A 23,511-nucleotide genomic window follows, 5' to 3' on the forward strand; every position below is an offset into this window, starting at 1 on the left:
ACAATTTTATATGATCCATATTTTTATATTATTACATTAGTTTTTATTATTATTAAATGATAATTTAATATGCTTAATATAATCATGTGTAATTTTCCACCAATACTCTTAGTTAATGTACCTATAATTATTATTTTATTACTAATATTATACTTATATAACAATTATATATAATATATATCATTATATATGATCATTCATTATCAATAGCTTTTTTTCATGCTTTAGCCACATTAAAAAATGATCATTGATAAAGGTATTGATTTTAATGAAAAATAAGTTCACCATTATTCATTCATCTGTATTATTAAAACACAAATCAGCATTTTTCCTCATGACCCGTATTCAGATTCTGAGTGACATGCGCATGTATACATGTACTTCTAGACATTGTTTCTCGGTGACATAACCCTTTCCCCAGCCTCTCACCCTAAACCTAACCTTAACCAGAAGTCTTCGTCCTTAAATTGAGGCTTAACCTTCCCACCTACCTGTCCCCGCAAAGTCGTACGGTCCTCACTAGGAGTGTATTGCCCCCACACACACACACACACAGACTGAAGGAGGGCTCATCTACTGCTGCTGCTTTCATCTTCTCTCACATTACAAGAACTCTCAATGACCCCCTCCTCTCCCCCACCCCTCCCCTCTCTGTCTCCCACACCACAATGCAGGTATTATATTTATGAATGGAGGAGTGTGCTGGAGTGTCACTTCCCTGCTCCTGCACTCCCACCGCTCCCAATTGAGCTCATTAGGCAGACGGGGAGAGTGAAACAAGCTTGTCAATAGGGAGTGATTAGGGAGTGTAAATGAGTGGTGACGTGTCTCCCTTCCTGCCCGTCTCTCTCTCTCCTGCTGCTGCTGCTGTGTATATTTAGACGTATGGAGAGGCTGGTCAGAGGACAGAACAATTACACATAAACAAACACGGCTGATGGCATCAATGGGAGCAAACATTTGCTGCCGTTTGTGTTTGAAAGGCAGCGTCTGGAGATGGACTGTGACATACAGCAGAGGAGCTGTTGAATAACACATGAGTGTCTGACTTTCTCCAGAGTCTGACTCACACTTTGACTACTGTCTTCTAATAATACTTGAGTTTTTCAGCTGAAGACGACACATGTTAACCCCTTCCTGACATGACCGCGTGTTGGAGCAAGACAGCCTGACGCTCCCGAGTAAATGTTGCTACGACTCACGACGGCATTTCTTCCTGCTGGTGACAAGCCATCGTTTGATTCAACGCAAATACTTCCTCCATCAAAGCTAGTGCCACTGCTGCTGCTTCTGTGACTGGCACAGGTACTATTATCACGATGACTACAATACTACCATACTGAGCTATTACTACAGCTCTTTTCAGTGACTGGAATGAACAACTAGTGTTGTTGCTGCTACTACTACTACTACCTCTACTATACTACTTTACTACTACTTCTACTACATCTACAATCCTGCGACCTCATAGATATGCTGCAGCAACTTTGACCGACATAACTGAGAATTTTCCGTTCCTACTGCTACCTCATGAGAACCTTCTCTCTTTACTAGTACTACATCAGAATCAGAATCAAATTTATTGATCCAACCTGAAGAGGTGGCAGGCTACAACCGATCACCTTCTCAGCCGAACGCACGATGTGCTGCAGTCTACTCTTGTCCCTGCTGTTGTACCAGACAGTGATGGGAGGAGGTGAGGATGGACTGGATGATGGCTGTGTAGAACTCCACCAGCAACTTCGTCGGCAGTCGTAGTTTTCGTAGCTGCCTCAAGAAGAACATTCTCTGCTGGGCCTTCCTGATGAGGGACCTGATGGTTGGCTCCCATTTGAGGTCCTCAGTGATGGTGGTTCCTAGGAAGCAGAAGGAGTCTACAATAGGAATGGACGAACCAGCCAACATGAGAGGGGACAGAGAAACTGTTACTCTCCTGACGTCCATGATCATCTCCATTGTCTTCTGGGCGTTGAGCTCCGGGTGGTTTTGGCTGCACCAGGACACCAGCCGCTCCACCTCCCTCCTGTAAGCTATTAGTGTTACTGCTTCAACCTATGATGCTATTGGAGGCCCACCTACCTCCCCCATTTAGGGAGAGCTTGACATGCCATGTGCAGCAACGCAACTCAGAGAGTCTGCAGTCTGACGCCACCACCACTGAGCGGTAATACTTTTCAGGGTTTATAGTAAGGATCGCCTTAAGATGATCCAGGTCTAGTATGAAAACCAAAGATGACTGAGAAGACAAAGATCAACAACTCCTCCATCTGAAGACCAGCAGGACACAAGTTGTCCACATCCCAGCATCACACTGGAACCTAGCAACAGCCACAAGGAGAGGCACAGCATCATCTGGACGACTGGTGTTTATGTTTCGCCTCAACAGTCATTTCATGTTCACTGAGGAAATAATGAGCTTGTTATCGGCCCGCTCCACTTCCAAGATCACTTGCTGGGTCTGCTCATTACTTCAGGTCATTGTAATCTCACCCCAACACGCTGGATGTTGCTGCTGGGAGCAGAGGAGCAGGTCACAGTTCGCCCATTAACAACCTTGTAATTAAAAAACTCGGCGGCGTGACACATGCGCGAGACGTGACCCCAGTCAGTCGACACTGAAGATAAACTCCCAGGTAAGAGCTCAGCTCAGAGCCGTTTTTATAAGACACTTTACCTTCTGTTTCTTCACTTGTTGCATAAATGCGGTTACCAAGAAATGATGGCGTGTTGCTATGGCAGCGTGGGTGTAGAGCCGCAGCGCTCCACAATATCACAGAGGCAGCGGAGAGCTGGCGCCCAGCTGCCTGCTGCGACGCTGATTATCAAGCAGATATTTGCTTCACGCTTTTAATTGTCCTTTTTGTTCAGAGCCTCCCAGATGTGGAGCAGGTCCAGCCCATCTCTGTCGGCATGTTCCTCCAAATCTGCCACCTCACACTGCAATTCAATGCTGCGCAGCTTAGCAGGAGCAAACAAGAGCAGTCCCACACACAGCTGTGCCAGTCGAGATCGGCGGGAGCCAACCCCAGCTTCACCGGGGGAGAGGCGGGGGACACCCTGGACAGGTTGTCAGCACACTCAGAGGTGGTCTGAGCTGCTTCTAAGGTTTTGGAATTAAGGATTTGGATTGGATTTGTCGGTGCTGATGGTGGCTGGCGGCATCGCCTATTGTCTCTGCCTCAGTTTATACACCAGGCCAGAACTGCCATAAGCCAAGGGAGGGAGGGCCGTTACTTTTCCACAGGGGCCACGTGGTTTACTGTGACTCCTGCGAGGGGCCGCATGCCAAATAAAAAAGGGATGTAAAAAGGACAGGAAAGCTTTAATATGATGAGGGAATTACAATTTTTGTTTGAGTGTAAATGATTTATTTTACAATCAATTTGAATCAAATATGAATATGAGAGAACAGAACGTGGGAGTATTATTCCAAGGCAACTTAGGGTTTTCTCCAAAAAAAAAATATTATTATTATTATTGTTATTAGAGAAAATAAACATATTTTTGAGGGTCAAGTAGAATTCCCAAAAATGAATCAAAGGAAAAAAAAGAACGCTGCATTTTAAGTTGAAATGAAAAGGGGCAATAAAATACAAGTTGTTTTTTTTCATGATCATCTTTATGGTTTCACTTGGATCTCTTGTGGGCCTCATAAACATAGTCAAATGGCCACACGTGGCTCTCGAGCCACACTTTGCTCAGTGTGGCAGCAAAGGTGCCATCCTCTACACGCTACATAGCGTATATTCAGATGTGTTTGGACGCAGGTTTATTCTTTTCAATATCTCTGGCACTTTCAAAACCAATCGTCCAACACTTGACAGATGGAGGACATGATGGCATGGTGCCTTGGATCATGGACTCCCTCACCAAGAGGCTGCAGTTTGGTGGGATGGAGGTTGTACACTGATATCTGATCCTGTACTTCAAGTCACTCCCGATGAAACCTTGAATCTCTTTAGGCTTCCGTTTCTGCGTCAGGCTTTCTCTGTTTCCAGGGAGGGAATTTAGCTTGAAACAAATGGTGGAACTGAATGAGGCAGCTGTAGTGAACTTGTAAATGTTACGTCAAGCTAAGAAGCTGCTGACTACAGAAGCACAGTATCACTTTGACTTCTATTGTTTCCAAATACCAATGAAGTAGCCACCACAAACCAGGCAAAAATAAAGGCATGCGTTGCTGTGAAACTAAAAATACCAGCCCACTGAGTCAGGTCAAAGCTGTCAGTCTCGCAGTCGGGGTTAATTACATCCGGCAAGTAACTCCTCGCCTAAATCCACCGGCTAACAAGCTGCAGCAAAAATAACCAGCAGCTCCCATTCCGGTACAAAAGCCACGCTGCTGACAGCTCTGTTTGTGAGAGCCTCATTTTGGATGTCTATTGATAGAAGGACAGATTTCATAAGGAAGCCGGGAACAAAACCCAGCCGGCGACTTGTTGACCCGTTTGGCTGCGACAAACATTTTGTGTAACTCAAGGACAGGAAAGGAAAAATGCAGCTAAGAAAAGAACTTGCTTTCCGAGGATGTGAAGACGATTCAGCACATCTGCTCCTCCTTCACTGTGTCATAACATCAACCTACGCTGTTACACAACGCGTCCATATGCCGGCTTCAACATATGCACCAAACACGGAATCGTCGGCCATGATGAGCGACCCTGAAGCGGCGACTCGGTGATGTGTTTTTGTGAAAGGAACCGGAGAGTTATTTGAGGGGAGACAGAGCCAGTCTCAATGAAAGATCTGCTGCGAGGAGCTCTCTCATAATAATGTAACACGTCTACATCACGTCGCCATGGCAACCCTGCATCAGCACCAAATGGCTGAGGGGAGCGAGCGTTCGTCTCTGTGCTGGTATGTAACAGTACAGTCGGGGAGAAAAGGTGCTTTCAAGACCAAAATAGAAGCAAAATTAGACATTCCATAACAATTACAGAAGATGATCATCTGGGCATGACGCACATCCACTCGCTTTTCTTTCTAAAATAAACTCATCCTTGAGCACCGGCGCTCCTCCCTCAGGTATAAAACATCCTCTCATGGCCAACTGGCTCTTGAATAGAAGTACCTCCGCTATTCACTGCGTCACTGTCACCATCGTACCTCCGTGGACGACCGGCGGCCTTGAGCAGACTCAAACATAAGTCATGGCAGCGGAGAGGGAGAAACTTTTCACAGAGAATTGCTTTCTAAAAATAAACTTTGTATTGACGAAGGCTGCAGCCTCACAAAGCCAAACACAGGGGTGACTGAGGCAGAAGTTAGTGTGTGTGCTGAAGAGGCTCCCCGAAGTTGTTGTTTGATAAAGCGTCTCCTCTGACATTACTGATAGCATTTATTGCTATGGAGCTGTTTTCATACGGGCCAGTTGGCTCCTACTGAGCCTCCTCGTTGGTTCATTCCATAGGGCACCACTGTCAGCCAATGGTGCAGCTAAAGTCTCCTCGTACAAAACTTTATTTAAACTACAAAAACATTAGGCAGCAGACGTTTGTTTCATCCGTGGAACTCCACTTGAAGTCACATAAGCTAATGTGGTGTGAAGTTTTCCACGATCACATGACGTAGGAGCGTACTGGTCCATGGAGTCAGATGATCCCAGTACCTGCAGGAACGTGTTAGGACGGACACATCAGTATCAGGTGATAGTTTCTTATTTGTTTCGCCTTCAGCTGGAAGTGTTAGTGGTGGGTCTGTAACACAAGTTATCTGCCATTGTAGCCATTTGTTGTGCTTCATAATGTGATCATGTTTGTGTCCGTTTTCAGGGGTTGTTTGCAGTTGGAAGTTATTCTTGTGTGTTGGTTGTCTGCATTGTTGGTGTCACACACAGTGTTGTTTGTGTTTGTTGTATATTGTGGTTGTTTTGGGTGTGGTTCAAGCCTGGAAGCCTGATTGTGTTGTTGCTTTTTTTCGTTGTATTATGAATGCATTGTAGGTTTTTGTCGTACTGCCGATAGCTTGGTGTTTTTGGTGTTGTTCAGGTGATATTGTGGCTGCTGTTTTGGAGTCTATCTCAGTGTGAATGTGTGTGTTCATGAATCAATGTTTATTTTGTGTTGATGGTCTGTTGTTAGCTCAACCATCAGCAGCTGTATAAGTTAACGTAACTTCATCAACACACTGTCGCCACACTGTCCCAAAATCTACACATCTTTCCTCAAGTCGTCTATTTACTCCGGCTCCTCTCTCCGTCCCTGTGCCGAGCAGGAGTGGGAGGTGTTGCTAGGCGACAGATTAGCTCCTTCCTTTCAAGAAGCAGAGCACAGACCTTGACTCTCTGGGTGTAAAAATAAACAGGACCAAAAGAAAAGAGAAAAGGGACAAGCATCGTTAACCTCCAGCACGGGAACTGGACTCGGTCTTCAGCAGCTCCTCCTCCTCTCCAACACTCTTCAGCCTTCAAGAGGTCTGAAAATAACCCGCGAGTTTCAGTCCCCTTATTTATTGGTGGTCATCGCTCTTCGTTTGTTGGTGAAATTAGTTGACATTTAATCGGCAAGAACTTTCTGAGTGTGAAGGAGCTGCAGCTGATGATGACTGTGTGAGGAGACGATGACTCAGGATGTGGAGGAACATGCTGCTCGTCCCAAAGTCCACAGCTGAAGTGTGAAAGTCACACCTGTTGGTGGGCCAGCTGCCCGAGGCTGAAGCCTGGAGTGAGGACCCAGAATGTTCTGTGTCCAGATCTTGTGGAAACATGACAGTCAGACGAAATGTTTGTTCTGAAGACGCATGCGGCTTCGCGAAGCAAGGTTATGAATGAGTGAAAGAGTTGCTAAAACTGTTTAGAACAACATAACTACGTTTGTGTGAATGCTGCACCTGGTTCTAGCCCGCCACAACACAACTCCCTGGTCAACAGTGTGTGCAACTGCACAGAAGTCTTCTTCTTCTTTCTCTACCGGCTTCACCCTTCAGGGGTCACCACAGCGGATCATCTTCCTCCATCTCACCCTGTCCTCTGCTTCCTCTTGTCTCTTCGTGACCTCCTTCACCACCTCCATAAATCTCCTCTTGGGCCTTCCTCGCCACCTTCTGCCTGACAGTTCCAACCTCAACATCTTCCTACCAATGTACTGGCTCTCTCTCCTCTGTACATGTCCAAACCATCTCCATCTAGCCTCTCTGACTTTGTCTCCTAAACACCTGAGCACATGTGTCGTCCCTCTGATCCTATCCATCCTGCTCACTCCCAGAGAGAAGCTCAGCATCTTCATCTCTGCTACCTCCAGCTCTGGCTCCTGTCTTTTCCTCAGTGCCACTGTCTCCAAACCATACAACATCGCTGGCCTCACCACCCTTTTGGACACTTTCCCTTTCATCCTTGGTGACACCCTTGGGTGCAACTGCACAAAAGTGAATGAGTGAATAAGCCAGCGAGGTAAAGACTGAAAAGTCAGTCTGGGACAATGACATGGTGAGTGAATGAGTGCACAGTTATTGAGCGAGTGATGAGTGAAAACTACATTGCTATTAGATATGCTGATACAACGTGAATGAATGAGTGAAACGTAAGCATGTGAGTAAATGAGAGTGTGAATGAATGACTATACTGTTATTGACTGGTTAAGTGACTGTTAAAATACAGTAAAATGGAAGCATGAGGGTAAATGAGTGAGTGAAATGACCATACGATAATGACAGATCTGAATGAAGTGAGTGAGCAAGCAGGTGAGTGAGTGAGTGAGTGCATATAAGCATGAATGACAGTACTGTTTCTGACTGAGGGACTGACAGAATGTTACATTGTGGTAATGACAACATGATATGAGAGAGAGTAAAACACAAGCATATGAGTGGATGAGCGAGTGAGTAAAACACAAGCATGTGAGTGATTGAGCGAGTGAGTAAAATGCAAGCATGTGAGTGAATGAGAGTGTGAATGAACAAATGTTTACACTGTTATGACATACCTGAATAATGCATGTGAGTGAGTGAGTGAGTGAGTAAAATGCATGCGAGTGAATGAGAGAATGAATGGCTGCACCAGCTGTGTGACTGAGGCAACACAACACGGTCATAAGACGAGTGAGTGAGTGAGTGGGTTATGTGATGAAGGGTTGAATGCGTTCGAGTCCGTGAGAGTGGCTGACCCAGTGGGTGATGCTGCATGTGTCAGTCATCATGTCCAAGTGCACGAGAGAATGAGTTGAGATGCACAGTAATGATTATGTGACACTCCGGATTTGTAAATGAATGATAGAGCAGGAGAAAAGGACGCATAAGTGAGTGAATGAGTTATGCTAATGCTGTTTGGGGTTTAATGAAGGAGCGATTGTGCTGAAGAGGCTTCGTGGACCAAATGAGCCGCAGTCGTAATATTGAGACAAACACGAGGTTGGCAAACAAAGACACTAAATGGATTCATTTTCAAACAGGAAGACGAGACCCTCATGTCTCACGCCCCCCCTCTCGCTCTCCAAACAACTGCCATCTTCCTCCCGGGCGGCCGCCCACACACCGACACACCTCACGCTCATAATGGCAGGGACGATTATCGGCGGCAGTCGACAATGGACACGGGGACCCTGAAGTGGCTCAGAGACCACCGCTGGGAGGACAAACAAACAGCTCTGACTGTGTCTCTTCTGGGAGCTCTTGCATAAAGATGCTGGCTATTTTCGACAACAGAAGTGACATGGCCATACGTGTGCGCTGGGTAAAACATTGTCACTTTGTAGCTGCTGAATCTAGAAAATAACGGCAAACATATGAGGAGAGGAAGGGTCTAATGAGGACCGCTTTAGTCGGCACATGTCAGACAGTCAAGGGCAGACATCAGTCATGAGCTGAAACAAGAGTGAAACAAGATCCCTGTGATGTGTTCGGTGAATGTAAGTTGACAGACGTCTGCCAGTCAGGAAAATGGCAACTGAATCTATCTAGAGGATTTATCTTTTGTGTTTTGTTGGTCTCATGAAATGTTGCCGCATGTCTTTATTTTCAAGATTATAACTGTAAGACAAGAGAGCTCTCAAACTGAAGCTACAAAACATTGGAAGCTATATGCTTTGTATGAGCTTCATGGTGGTAAGGGCTGAGCTCTTAAACAGGGGACACAGAAGGGTGTCACCTCAGCTACCTGGTTGAGAGGCGGAGGCCTCCTCCATGACGTCCACGTCCTCACAGATCAAGAGGACTCTAACCTGGGCCTGCGTCAGTCCAGCGTCACACCACTGGTACCTGAAACACAGAGCATGACTCAAACATAAGTCCGCTCATTAGCGTTGTGGAGAACCGCACACATGAACAGAGGCTTTGTTAGGAGTGGCGTGCACTAATGAAGGAGCCAGATGATGCATCCGTCCACAGCAGGACGACTGGTGGAGTCACACCGCCGCTCCTGTTATAGCAACAGGCTGGTGTGACTTGTTTCTGCTGCGGAACATGTGAAGCGTGATGACCAACTCTTAGCAAGGACACGGCTAATTAAAACCGCACTCGTGAATTTAGACCTGACGAGTCATTCCGCTGCTGTATCAGAGTAAGGAGGAGAGAAAGAAATATTTGACTCAACTATGTGACCACCAGCCTGATATCATGCAGATCCTGCTGCAGCTACTTGAGGGGAACATGTGAGAAGGGTAAATAGTGAAGAAGGATGGTGGGCTTAACTGACCAAACATGGAGCAGGGGCACCTTGTGCCTCAAAATGGGCCAGTGTTTCTGTAACAGTGGTGTCAGAGGTGGGATGTTTGTGTGAGGTTATTGATCTGTATCTCCGTCAGCTCTTCTTTGAGTCACAATTGAAAGCATGTGGTGAGAGGTGGACCATAGATTTATCTCTCAGCTCAGCTCCTTCTGTACCACAGTGTCCTCAATACTGATCCATCAGTCGCTCCATTCAATCCCTAACTAAAGAACAAGACCCCAGGATACTTGAGCGTCACCAGCAGGCCACAGATCTCCTCTTCAACTAGAGTTCTTGAACATCATTGATGAGGTCATTGAAGAAAGGACCCTCATCCTCCTGGGTGAATCTAAGAATGTAAAGAAAACAAATGGGTTCAAGAAGGGGCACCTTCCTCATGCAGGGAAAAGAGGGGCTAGGGGTCTGTCTGCATGTGCATGCGGAACAAAGCCCCAACCCTTTTTTTTAATGATGAAAAAAATTTCTTTTTAAACTTGCTCAGCCATTGCAATAGTAAGCACAGCACACATCACAAATAAACTGACGATTTAAATGACAGTTGTCAGGCAAACAGGTTTGAATATCAGACAGGAGACTGTTCTTATTTCATCGACCGATATATGGGAACCAGGAGGAGCAACCGCAGACAGGATGTGTCACCTTATCTAGCTGCTCTTATCATTTTATCACAGGAAACTGACAGTCCACCGAGTCATCATTAAAGGCTACAAAAGGAGAAGAAGCCCTCTCATGGACGAAGAAGACTGAGAGAAACTAATAACAGGACAGGAAGTCAAGCACAAGTGGAATGACACAGAGGCAGAAGAGCCATAACAAGCAGGAGGTTCGGCCTCAAGGAAAAAAAGGAGTTGGTGAGCGCAGGTAATGAGACACATTGGAGATGAAGATGGAACAATACTAAGACTTTTTTTGTGACCAGTGGTCATTTTGTGATCACAGACATGGCTGGTTGTTATGAGTCTAACCCTTTGTTGTCAGGCAGCTGCTGGTCTTGTGATGCATTGTTGCTGTTGCACAGTAATAATAGGCAACGTTTGTTTCTGCTGGTGGTGGTGCTCTTGTCAATGTTAGTGTTAGCTGCTGGTGTTGATGCTGTTTTGTGCAGTAGCTTTGCTGTTTATTGTCGTGGTAACGTTGGTGGTGTTCCCTGTTGCATTTAAACACTAAAATGTCCCTTATAAAATGATCATGATTGTAGAGTTTATCACCGACATGCAGAGTAAACTGAGTTGTGTTCGTGTAACGGGGCATCTGGTTCTTGGTTCTCAATGAATTTGTGTTAGGTCACTGTGCCAGTGTAGACTCTGTGACGATGGCGCAGCAACGTGCACGTACGTATTCGGCTCAACCCCATGAAGCGCACCTCTACTACCAGTCTATTTTGGGGCCTATAAGCGAGGTCTGCGCTCTATAAATAGCTCCGAGTGCGCTGGTCGCGGGGGCGCGCCTGCAGTCCTGGACTCGGTCACCGGTAAATCTAATTTTAGACACGTGGACGCGCAGCCGCAGCTCCCGCGCTTTTCTGACAATCTGACTTCGCCATCTCAGGTTGAATTCAGCGACAGAACCTGCGCAATACCTGCTGCGGATGGGCAGTTTCAGTTGCGATAACGTGCGTTTGGACGCGTGAGTCAATCAAAACAAAAAGTGCGTATTTGACGGACGATCATGAACATTTTTCTGATCCATTTTCTCCCTACGAATCAATCATTCCACCTTCCTCTCGGTTGATATTGGACATGAGCGGCGGCTGACATGAGCGACCCGCCACTGACGGGTGTCTCCCTCAGGTACCAGACTTATAAACACACAGAGCTGCGCCGCATGGAGGACCGACCGTCTCTCCTTCTCTCCCCCCTCCCTCCCCTCTCCGGGGCTCAGGAGTCCGGTGACTCCGTTTACGTCTTCCTCTGGCCCCGCCTCTTACTCGGTTTTGTCCAAATCGGGCTTTTTGCGTCGCCGGAGCTCCCGATTTCATGCCGACGTCATCATCAAAAGCTGACGTCACGAAGAGGAGGGGGGGGAGCCTGAGCATCCCTTCATCCCTGATAGGAGGCAGCGCTCCCCCTCCCGCTCCCTCCGTTTTACGTCGGTGCGTGTGTGTGTGTGTGCGTGCGTCGGGAGCCCCCCTACACCGGCGGAGTCCCAGCCTATATAAGACACCGGCGAGCAGAGTCCCTCAACCAGATTTACGGGTTCCGGACTCCAGTGCAGAGCTGAGACCTGATCCAGCAGCATCCGAACTGGACGCTGAAGTGGAGCTACAGGAAGCAGGAGGAGGTTTCCGACCTTGCTCTGGAACATTATACACCTGAGATGAAAGTCCAATAACACACGCCAGAACTCGAGCGAGGTCCGGATCCAGCACCACTTCACATCTGGAGGAATTCCACTGAGCGCAGCCCACACCGCGGCCACCATGTACCGATCCACCAAAGGCGCGTCCAAGGCTCGACGGGACCAGATCAACGCCGAGATCCGGAACTTGAAGGACTTGTTGCCCATTTCTGACACCGACAAAGCTCGTCTGTCGTACCTGCACATCATGTCTCTGGCCTGCATGTACACGAGGAAGTCCGTGTTCTTCACCCACGGTAAGAACCTGTTGATCAATCGGAGCAACAAGTGTTGCTCGGCGGGAAAGAGCCTCGCGGTTCATGACGTGTAACGGGATTCAATCGGTGCGTGGCGCTGAGGCACTGCGCTGTCCGCGGTGCTGAAAGACTGACGCTGTCCGCGGTGCTGAAAGACTGCTGCTGCTGCTGCATTGACCGTTCCTTGTTGTCTTCCTCTCAGAATCTTCCTCTGGTGAGGAGGACACCGGCTTTCTGTCCTTCAACGAGCTGACCGAGTGGGTCCAGGCGCTTCCCGGGTTCTTGATGCTACTGACTGGGGAAGGGAAGCTGCTCTTCTTGTCGGACAGCGTCGCCGAACACCTCGGACACTCCATGGTGAGTGCCATCGATCCACTGTGGATGTGGCGGACCGACTCGTGTGAATAACATTTCTACTGTGTGCTGCTCAGGTGGACCTTGTGGCACAGGGCGACAGCGTGTACGACATCATTGATGCTTCAGACCACCTGGTCATGAGAACCAACCTGTCGACAGCGTCTGACTCAGGTAAGGACACACTAACAGCGCATGTCTTTCTAATAGACAGACTAAGCAGCCCGCACCCGGTTTAGTCATGATATTACAGTACACAGGTACCACCATTCCTGTGACCTTCTTTAAAAGACAAGCAAATAGATGCTCTTGCACACCAACGAGAGAAGCCTATGATTCATCTGAACTGCTTGTCGTACGGAGGGGAGCAGCAGTGTCATGGATGTTTCTCTCTGCACGGACAGACCGTCTCTTCCGCTGTCGCTTCAACACCTCCAAGTCCGTGCGCAGACAGAGTGCTGGGAACAAGCTGGTCCTGATCCGAGCTCGCTGCCTCTCCACTCCCTCCACCACAGCCACAGCCGGCTCCTACTGGACCTCCAACCCGGTCTGGGTCTGCTTCTGCTCCCCCCTGGAGCCACACCCCAGCCGCCCGGGCCCTGAGTCCACCTCCCACCCACCACAGGTGGACGCGAACCTGTTCCTGGCCTGTTTCCACTCCCAGCACAGCCGGGACATGAGGCTGCAGGCAGCCCAGGACAGGTGAGGTCACCTCACCTGCCTGTTGATCACGTCATGGTCATGTGACAATGCTAACGCTCACCATCTCCCGTACAGCGTGAGCTCGTATTTGGGTTACGACGCTGCATCTCTGCGCTCCTGCTCCTGGTACAGTCTCCTCCACCCACAGGACCTGACGCACGCCTCCTCGCAGCACCGCAGCCTGCGTGAGTGTCACATGACCACACTGTTAGACACGCGCGGCGCCCACTGGCTGTGATGATTAACACAGCCGATGTTCGATCCCCTCAGTGAGAGAAGGAGGAGAAGGCCGGGCTGAGATGGTGGTCCGGGTGCAGGCTCAGGACCAGTCGTGGGTTTGGCTCTACATGATCCTTCAGCTGCAGCCTGGGGAGCTGCCCATCAGCAGCAACAACTACATCATCAGGTGAGCACGTCACACTACAGGGAGCACTTCAGATTTGATCTGATATGATTGAACACAAGATATTGGATTGAGTTAATATATTCTGATGAAAAAAAAACACCATGACAAACAAGTCCAGTTCATATAGCAGGTTATTTTAATGTAGTTTAGTTGATAATGATGTGATTCTTAACTAGTTGTCAGAGACAGAAACCTGACCTCTGTGTCCTTCCGTCCCTCAGTGAGTCAGAAGCTTGGTCGGTGCGTCAGCAGCTGACCTCCGAGCAGAACCAGCTCACTCTGGTTCTGAGCGCTGGCACCAGTCAGCAGGAGGGTCTAAGCCTCCAGTCACCAGAGACCCTTTCCAGCCCGGACCAGGTCTTCACGCCCGGCAGCAGTGGGCTCTCGGCTCAGTCCTTCGACTTCAGCACCACCGGCTGCAGTGTGGGCTCCTCCGACGACCCCGGCAGCTCCACGGCCGAGGCCATGCAGGTGGAGGGAGACCCCCGCTCCAGCATCTCCTCTCTGGAGGAGGAAAGCTTCTTCCAGCCTCCACCGATCCAAAGCCCCTCGGCCGCGTCCTCCCCGACCCCGGTTACTGTCGAGACTGTTGCAGACTTGGACTTTTTGACCCAGAACATTCTGCTGCCACCTTCCTTCCAGTTGGACCCGCCTCTGCCCGCCCTCCCGCTGCCCCTCCCTCCTGTGCCCACCTCACAAGCTCAACAGACCAAAGAGTTTGTGTGCACTCCCCCCTACACACCTCACATGAGTGGGAGCAGCTTCCCATTCGGGGAACCCCTCTTCAGCTTCGACCCGACTGGCACCACCACCCCGCCCCCCTCAGCCACGACGACCACGTCCAGCACCTCCTTGGCTCCCTCAACTTCCTCCTCAGCTCCACCGACAACAGCCTCCAGCCCTGCTCCCCCCACCACTCTGTCTAACAAGCTCCCCCTCACCCTGCCCACTCCCTCCACCGAGCTCCTGTTCCCCATCGAGTCCTGCAGCGGATCCCTTTATGAGAAACTTCCCCCGACTCCAGACAGCCCTGGAGATGGCGACTGCACAATCATGACCCTCCCTGAGGTCCGGGGCCCTCTTTATGTGGACGTCCCACTGGGCCCACTCCAGTGCCCACCTGAGGGGCTCCTCACTCCCGAGGCGTCGCCCGGAAAACAGCCCTGCCACTCCTTTTTCTCCCTGGAGCGAGAGAGGGAGAAGGAGCGGGCGGAGATCTCCCTCTTAGCCCAGCACATCAGCTCACTGGCGGAGGGATTCTATCTTGACCCGCTTCTGTCCAAACTATCTCCTCCCCCTATGTCTCCCTCCTCTGCCCCACCTTCCCCCTTCATGTCCCCCGCCATTGAACCCGTCAGCGTAGATTCGGTCCACATGCTCAGGGAGTTCTATCCCATCAAAGCCTTGAAAGGTCTGGACGTCCCAATGTTCCTGGACGAGGAGGAGTCTCTGTTTGAAGAGAACCTCCTAGAAACCCTCCTTCAAGATGACTTTGCATCTCCTCGCTCACCCCAAAGCTCTTCCTCTCCCTCAAGTCCAACCTCTCCTCAAACCCCAGTGTACTGGCGCCAACCCTCCCCGTTTGAGGGCCACTTCTGTAGCGTCCAATCGGCGCATTGTAACTGCAAGGCCGGGTGCGGGGCGACCGAGGTCGGGATGGAGGGTGAGGGGTCTGCTGAGGAGCCGATGGAGATCGAGGTGGTTTCATCTCCTTTATCCTCCATCCCAGCTTCCCCTCCCCTCATCCTCACGGCCTCGCCGAGCCCTGCCAGCTCCTCGCCCACCGTCTCGCCCGCGCCCGCCACGTCCTGCACTCAGTCCCTCCTGGAGGAACTGTCTGTCCTGGAACCCATGTTAGGGGCAGGTGCCTCGATCGCCCCTGGTTTAGGGCAACAACCTGAGTTGTATCAACTCCAATGTCATTCATCGCCACAGTGCTCCCACAAAGGTCAGTCTCAGTCCTTTTTTTAACCCAAAACTTGCACCTGAAAACCCCTCAAATCTAACACCAGCCTTCCTGTGTTTTTGTCTTGCAGATGGGAGTGGAAGTGTTCCTCCGTTCTAAAATAAGTCTGTGACTTACTTCATTAAGTATGGCATATTGTCATATTTTGTGGAGCCCCTTTTACTGCAAAGTAAAACACAATTAAGTGTATAAATATACATAATGTATATACAACTTAAGGACTTCACGTCTCCTGAGGACAAAGATTGCTTCATATTTTTGTTCCCTCATCGATCTGTGTGCTGCAACGTGACCACGCGCAGCCGCATGGACTCATCACTGACTGAGTGTTGGCTCCATGTGGCGCCGCTCGGCTTCTGTGTTCCATCGGCTCCAGACGTGATCCCACAGAGAAACCTCTCTGGACTTCACCGTTTAACTTCCAGACATTTGTAATCACTTGTAGTGAAAAAGCTGTTGTGAACAAAAAAACAAAGAAAAAAAAAACTCGGTATTTCAATAGGGATGAATCAGCACTTCTGCCTGACCTGCAACAAACTCAAACCTCGCCAGTATTAAGAGTCAAATATGTTTACACACTTTTCGAACTGGAAAAGCATCACAAGAGCTTTGAGTTTGTGGCTTCAAACCTTTAATATTTCTTTATCTCTTCATCTAAGATTTTGTGTATCAATGTGATGTGCAAAGAAAAAAAAAAGGACGTGTGGAGATTCTGGCAGGAAAGATCTCAAGAATGTCAAGGTGTCTGCTGCGCACACCAACTAAGAGATTGTCTGGAAGTTTGCCGGAGCTCCGACCACCGATCCTTGTCGTACTGTACATTAGACTCTGAATGTGGGCTGGATATTCTCGCAGCATCAATATTTGCAATGCTGGCAGCTTATAGCGGCTCCTGTGTGCCTGACACGGGCCCCTGACCTGCTGAACTCTTATCACATCGCTGCTCCTCTGGAGCGACGGTGTACCGAGGCACAATTGACTATGTGAATGAGCGATTCTTCTTTTTTGAGAGGGGTTATAGAATACAACAAGGTTTTGTTTTAAAACACGGAAATGGGTACGGGGTGCTATTTCTATCAGAAAACCAAGCGACACGGCTTGAGAATGGTACTATTCCCATGGTGTCGACACGATCACGTAGAGTTGTCTACGGTCAAGTAAAGGATTGATTCCTACGTTCTAGCTATTCAAGGCTACTTTAATATACATGTGTAAAATTCTACTATTGTCTGTGTAATACTTGAAGAAGATTAATGCGTTTGCATTATGTCTGTGAATATACAGCTACGTTCTTTACAGAAAGGTACACGTTTGTACATTTGTATGACGCAGTCATTGGATTGTACATACTGACTGAGATTTTTATGGAGAGAAATGGATCTATATATATTTATTCCGGGCATCTTACTGCAGAATGGACATTGTGGACCAGTGTTCTATTGTGTTGCTTATAAGTGTATTTGATTGTCATACAAATGCATTTATAATAAAGTGCACTTAATGCAGCCGATGCCTTTGTGTCGTCACAGTCAAGCCCCCTGCCACCTCCCCCATCATCATCATCATCATCATCATCATCATCATGGCATCCCACCTCTCTTCCTGCCTCTCATTTCTTCCCCTGGAGTGTGTTTCGCTCAGCAACAGCTCTGACGCACACACATGACGAGACAGAATGAGGCACTATCTGACTCAGACTGACGCACACGCTCGACATCAGGGTCTCTGCGTATGCGCAGGCGCACACACCCTCTTCGCCTCCCACTTATGATGATGCACACAGGAGCACAATACACAACAGCCCTCCTCTTTACAGAGCAGCAGCCCGCATTGGCTGCCGGTACCTGCGACTATCCGCGGCGTAAGACTCCATATATAGGCATTCCTGCTCTGACAGAAGCAGCCTCCTGACTATCCTCAGCTCCATTCAGCAGCATCGGTGCGGGGAGGGAGGAAGGGAGGGAGGGCGGCCTGAGGAGAGACAAAGGATGAGAGCAGGCTAAAATTAGAGGTACAGTAAGGAGGGATGAGGGGATGCTGTAGAAGACATTAACCGTCAGGAGGTCGGCCAAAATGCCTTCCCTGACAAAGAACATACTCTATACAACACAACACATGTCGATGCAGGTTTACTTTCACCTCAGTCCTGCAGCGATTTAGAGAAGAAAAATGAGCCGCAGAGGAAAAGAAGTTAATGACTGCTGCTATCTTCTGGCAAAGAAAAGAACTGCAGTGCAGCGTGGCCTACGTTGAGCTGAGCCTCTGAAAAGTAAAAACAAAGGTTGATGCATGGTATGAATAGACAAAGATCGGAGTACAAAACCCACCGAACATGCACACTAGAAAAGAGCAGGTGTCCATATGTAATAAAGTGGTCTGTCTATTCGCAGTATTCATTGGATTCAAGTACATAAACACTCATTTAGATGTGCCTCAGTCCTTGTTAAACAGTTTATGCTTTCATCTGCCTTTTAAATCCAACTGTAAAAGACTTTACGGACACACAGTATATTTGGCTGTGAATGGCAACTGAAACAGTTACAGTGCCGGCTACAAATGAATAAAAGACAGCTGTTTTTAATGAACAGATGTTTATTTATATCCCATACACACATCAGAACTGAACATGATTCGGGTGAATATAAAATCATTGACAAAAGTAGCAGTGAGGAGTCGCAGGTCTTTATTTCTTCTTGGTCGCCGCAGCTTCGGCGGCAGCGGCTGCTTCGGCGTCGGCCTTCAGCTTCTCCTCTCGGCGTAACAAGAACTCTCGATACTCGTCGGCAGAGAGGCTGAAGTGACAAGAAAAGAATGAGGGAAATAAAAGGAGACCTGAGTGACAAAAACGTTGTCAACAGTGGAATCTAAACTCATGAAACAAGAGGAGGAAGTGCGACAGTCAAGGAGAACAATAACCATCGTCATCACAATGGGAGGTTTGTATTCCACACAACTGCAGACACCATGAGAAGTAACTGTAACCAAAGTAAGTCAATAATATCACACAGTAAGAGCAAATACTTTTGATATGGGCTTCCACTCAGATGAGCTTGTGTTTGGAAATAAAGCAAAGCTTGCTCTAGTCTACAGAGTAAACGAAAACCTTGACTATAAATCAACGAGACTGTGTTCAGCAGCGTTGGAAGTCTGCGCTGGATATTTCCTAGGGTTATGACAACTCCTGAATGAATCATCATCAGCGGAAAAAATCTGTCGCTGTGTGTGTCACATATTTTTAGCTTTATCTCAGCCCTCAGTATGGCTCCCAAAAAAGCACCAAGAGAAAGAGGGATTACTGTTGAAATGAAGAAGAAAATAGCAGCTAAACATGAGGACGGCACGAGTGCAAGAGGAGGCAAACAAACAACAAGGTTTCAGCATGTTTTGAATCGAAGGACAAGAGGAAGAGTGGTGTGACTAGAGAGGATGGGCAGGACAGGATAAGGTGGACGAGGCGGACAGTGGGATACTTAACTCAGTGGAGCCCAGACTGCCTACTGCAGCCCGCAGGTAAGTGTATTTGAGAACCATTTGCTAGTACAAATGCAGTCAGAGACTCAGCTATACATTGATACCACGACCCAAAAGACGTGATGAAACTGCTACCGTATCCTGCTGGTTCAAACTCACGACAGCAGATGAGCCATGAACAGCCTCAGATTCTGATCTCAAACGTCTGAGGGTCTAATCTGATGTTCTGGGTCCAGTTTAAACGTCAAAAAAAAAACAAACCCTCATAACTCAACCTCTCATTTTTTCTTGTATTTGATTTCTTTGAGATATTTACTCCACACTGATAGTTGCACTTCAGCCCTTCTGCCGCTAGATGACGCCGTTTCATTGGAAAAAGCGATCAAACAGTAACTCCTCTGGTCTCGAACGCGCGTCAAGGGATGTGCTGTAAACTCATATTTCAGTGGACCATTCTTCCTCTACTCAAACGTTGCAGTTACTTCTGGAAGCAAATGTGGAGGCCAATTTCCCGAGTGACAGAATTCTCAATAAATCATGAACTGTCGCCAGTGAAATGAAAGTCGGTTCCATTTATAAACCCCAGTATGGAGGGGAAAATGGCCAGAAAGTCGGAGCGTATAGCTAAAGCTGAGAGAAAAATAACGTTTTGTGACTGGATTGTAAAGCCAAGACTGATGAGTTTCTAAATTTGACTGGAATATTTCAGTGGTTTAACAGACGACATCACATCACTCTGTTTTTTAACTCCCTCCATCGGCTTCCTGTCTTTAGAAGAAGGGATTTTATCGATCACTTGTACTGGTCGGACTCCAAGCTCTGATCTACTGACACTCTCTGAGGATGTAAGACTGACAGCCTGTGAGTGTGTGAATCTGAGCCCCTCCATCAGATCTGCTACAATACAGAAGAGAGTTCAGAGACTGCGCTGTCAGTGTTTCGTTAGAAACGGTCTTTTTTTCCAAAGAGGAAATGCTTCAGGGATGTTTCTGTGCTGTTGAAACGAAGCACAACAGATTCAAAAACATCTCATTCGCCTCTTCATCACACCCAAATGTACGCACAAACAATCTCAAACAGGTTCTGCGCTAAGGGGCGTGCAGAAGGTAAACTCATTCACTGGGGCATTGCAGAAAACAAAAATGTTCTGCAAACAGGTGAAAAGGACACGGTTTTGGGAAACTACACATCCAGATGAAACAGAAGGACAGTTATTTAAGTTTCTGCAACTGACCACGAGGAATGAGATTTTAACTTCTGGCTCTTGAAACTGTTGCAGTGCATTATGGGACTTGAAGGGGGTGGCAATTCCTCTTTCCTCTTCTCTCCAGCTTTTCTACACCTCCTCCACATTCTCACCACAGACCACTACATCATCTGCAAACATCGTCTGTGGAGACTCCTTCACCTTGTCTGTCAGTCTGTCGGTCACTCCAGCAAATATGAGTGGAGCACTAATCCCTGGGTCACTCCTGCAGCTTGCACACATGAGACTGACTTCCTCACATGGGTCCAACTTCTCCATACACCTACTCAGTGCAAGAATACAATCGTTTTTCAATAGAAGGTTTTATTCTCCCCCAGTCCGTTGATCATTTGCCGCAGCAGTATCTTCTGTTGTGTTGCTCTGCTTCCACTCCTACCGTATTAAATTGCATTCCACACAAAGCAAAAGCTGGCAATTGAAAGTTTTCTAATTCGGATTCAGCATTCACCAACAACTTCCTTTGGAGTAAAAGATAAGTTAATACAATTTCTCATTATTTGTTGACCCCAGCCAGCCAGGTGATGACGGAAACAAAAAGCCCATTACAGCCTTATTAACAACTCAGACGTATATCAGCATCATCTGAAGGCCACTCTGCGTGAAAATGACTTGTCAGTGCAAGAAAGATTAGTCATATAAATTTAATTTCCTAACACAGAACCTCTTAATGGTTTCTTCTTCAATATCATTTTGCTGACAGCTGCCATGGAAACCAGATAACCACAGCGGTTATTCACGTCATCTGAGTTATTGATGGTGAACTCACCGTCTGTGTGTGTGTCATCCTGTTGACACCAGGCATTTTAGCTGCAAATGACGATGGATTTTCATGATGTTTTATTCACGGAATAAAGTCTATTTCTCATTTGCATATTCAACTCTAACCAACTCAACTCACTGATAAACAACCACTAAATTATTAAGTCCTGGTCTGTGAGTCACTGATACAATCTGATTTATTTAGCTTCCATCTCATAGCTACATGAAATATTGGGCAAATATTACATACATACATACATATATTAGGGGTGGGATTCGATTAAAAAAAAAAATCTAGTTAATCAGTGAATTTGTGATGAATTAATCTCAATTAATCGCAGTTAAATGGTACAAGAATATTTGCCACAAGAAGCCACATTTTTCAATTTGAATGAATTTGGTATATGAATGAACCAAATGATGGACCCATAAATACATTTAAACTGAAGCTCTTTTAATGTCTTGGAAATATTTGTATAAGAATTTCAATTTCTTAAGAATTTCAAGTACATTCAGAGTCGTGGAAACCCCGAACATTGTGTAGCGAAAAACATCCCTCGACCAAAGCAAACAGATGCTTTTGTTCAGGGATTCCTCCATGTTTGTTGTTGTTGTTCTCATCCTAGCTGCCACGTGTCTTGTGCATCAGTGTGATCAGTGGACCAGGAACTGATGCACTGACAAAGGTTCCCTGTTGTTTGGAGAGCAAACTGTTCAATGAAATGAAATTAAATTAAATAATAAAAAAAAAAATTGTTGTAATTAATTTATTGTAATAATGTCTTCAAATCACGATCTAGATAGGATTTCCACCATCTTGAATCTCAGTTCAGAAAAAAGCAGGCCTGTCGTCAACAGAGGAGCAGGAGTGAGGTACTTACTCAGGGACGATCTGGATGCCCAGTGAGCGCGCAGAGCCAATGATGCTTTTCACAATGTTTTGCAGGGAAGTGTTCCTAATTTTGAAGCACTCGTCCTGAGCTTTGACCTGAGCGATCTCATACACCGCCCGCACCGACACCTTCCCCGCTGTCTCGTGACCTGCAGGAGCGGAGCAGGCCGCCAAGCAAATGATGGAAAGATTACTAGGTTTTATAAGGGTGACGGCAGGAGTGAGTGCGTTTGAGGGAGAGAATGTAGGGATGAGTCGGAGAGAGTGAAAGAGGAGGGTGACAGAATGAATGTGAGGGACTGAATAAGACATTGATGCGAGATGAGTGAGTGAGAGAAAGATGAGCAAGTGAGTGTGCTACCAACTGAGGTAACTTATTGGAATGTGTGTCTCTGTGAGTGAGAATATTCACAGGTGAGGAGTGAATGAGTGCATGAATGAATAATTGTCAATATTCATGGGTGAGTGAGTGTAAATGGGTGGTGAGTGAGTGAGGCAATCTGTCAGGGTGAGAAATGAATCAGTGTGCGACTGGTCCACATGAAAGAGAGCAAGAGTGTTTCCGAAATGGGGCAAGAGATGTGAGTGTGAAGACATGAACAGGATGGAATGAGTGAGTGAGTGAGTGAGAAGGGTGAAGAGACAGAAGCAGGGAGCTTTACAATCAAAACTTCATAATTCTGAGTCTTGACTCCGCACCTCCTTCCTGGGGTGTCATGAATAGAACATCACTCACAGAGAAGCCAAGGAACTCCGGCCTACTGGGCCGACGCTTCACCACTGAGTGGGAGGAAATTGGCGTAAGAGCAGCGGCGCATCTCACCTGTCTTGGCTGCACCTTTGGCGATGCCCGCTGCTTGCTTGAGGAAGTAAGACACCGTGGGCTGTCCAATCTGCAGGTCATAGGTTCTGTCGGGCTGAGGAGGCAAAGGCAAAAACAAATCCAATGAAAACTCAGTCAGCGTAAGTGTTATCTCTAGAACCAGCATCAGAAGAGAGGAAGCACCACATATTTCTATTTTCATCCTCTCAGGACAGACATTCAGCATATTTTTGCATATTCAGACATATTTTTACAACATAAATGAACGAAAATACAAGGAATTTCTGCATTTTTTTTTTGGAAAGTGAGACCACATGTTCCTAGTTTATGTTGTACTTAAATTAATAGTTTACATTATTCATTGCCATGTTCATACTCAGATTTCATAGATCTTTAAATTCCTTTTAAAGCTAATTTCATGGCACTTCTGATGCATTAAATAATTAATAGGCACACGAGGACTATATTTGTGTATATTTGTATATTTTATATTTGTGTTTTGTTTTGTTGTGTTTGCGCATACATGTATTGAGTTATATTGAGGAGCTGTGATTCATTTGGGAAAAAAAAGATTTGAAAATCTATTTTTTCGAGCTTACATTACATACATATTTTAATA

The 23,511-nt window shown here is 47.1% G+C and overlaps 2 protein-coding genes across 4 annotated transcripts in view; one reads left to right on the forward strand and one right to left on the reverse strand.

The window, feature by feature from the left end:
* The first annotated feature begins 11,831 nt into the window (after nt 1–11,831).
* Nucleotides 11,832–17,459, forward strand: npas4a (neuronal PAS domain protein 4a). The gene is made up of 8 exons (XM_053879213.1): nt 11,832–12,252; nt 12,455–12,609; nt 12,684–12,780; nt 13,011–13,308; nt 13,384–13,493; nt 13,579–13,714; nt 13,936–15,662; nt 15,751–17,459. Exons 1-8 carry the CDS (start codon nt 12,078–12,080, stop codon nt 15,777–15,779), a joined length of 2,727 nt encoding a protein of 908 aa, XP_053735188.1. The 5' UTR covers nt 11,832–12,077; the 3' UTR covers nt 15,780–17,459.
* A 767-nt stretch (nt 17,460–18,226) lies between these two features.
* The window catches only part of mrpl11 (mitochondrial ribosomal protein L11), a 66,279-nt gene continuing 60,994 nt past the window's right edge, over nt 18,227–23,511 (reverse strand). For 2 of the 3 annotated variants that reach the window (XM_053879470.1, XM_053879471.1), the window contains exons 4-6: nt 22,893–22,986; nt 22,059–22,218; nt 18,227–18,472 (exon numbers count right to left, since the gene is read on the reverse strand). In XM_053879470.1, coding sequence (XP_053735445.1) covers nt 18,364–18,472; nt 22,059–22,218; nt 22,893–22,986 — 363 coding nt within the window. In that variant the 3' untranslated portion in view covers nt 18,227–18,363. The remainder of the gene's footprint in view (nt 18,473–22,058; nt 22,219–22,892; nt 22,987–23,511) is intronic. The other variant, XM_053879469.1, reaches the window with a different exon arrangement.

This window comes from Synchiropus splendidus, chromosome 11 (assembly GCF_027744825.2).
Source record: "Synchiropus splendidus isolate RoL2022-P1 chromosome 11, RoL_Sspl_1.0, whole genome shotgun sequence".
In the NCBI taxonomy this organism is placed as follows: Eukaryota; Metazoa; Chordata; class Actinopteri; order Syngnathiformes; family Callionymidae; genus Synchiropus; species Synchiropus splendidus.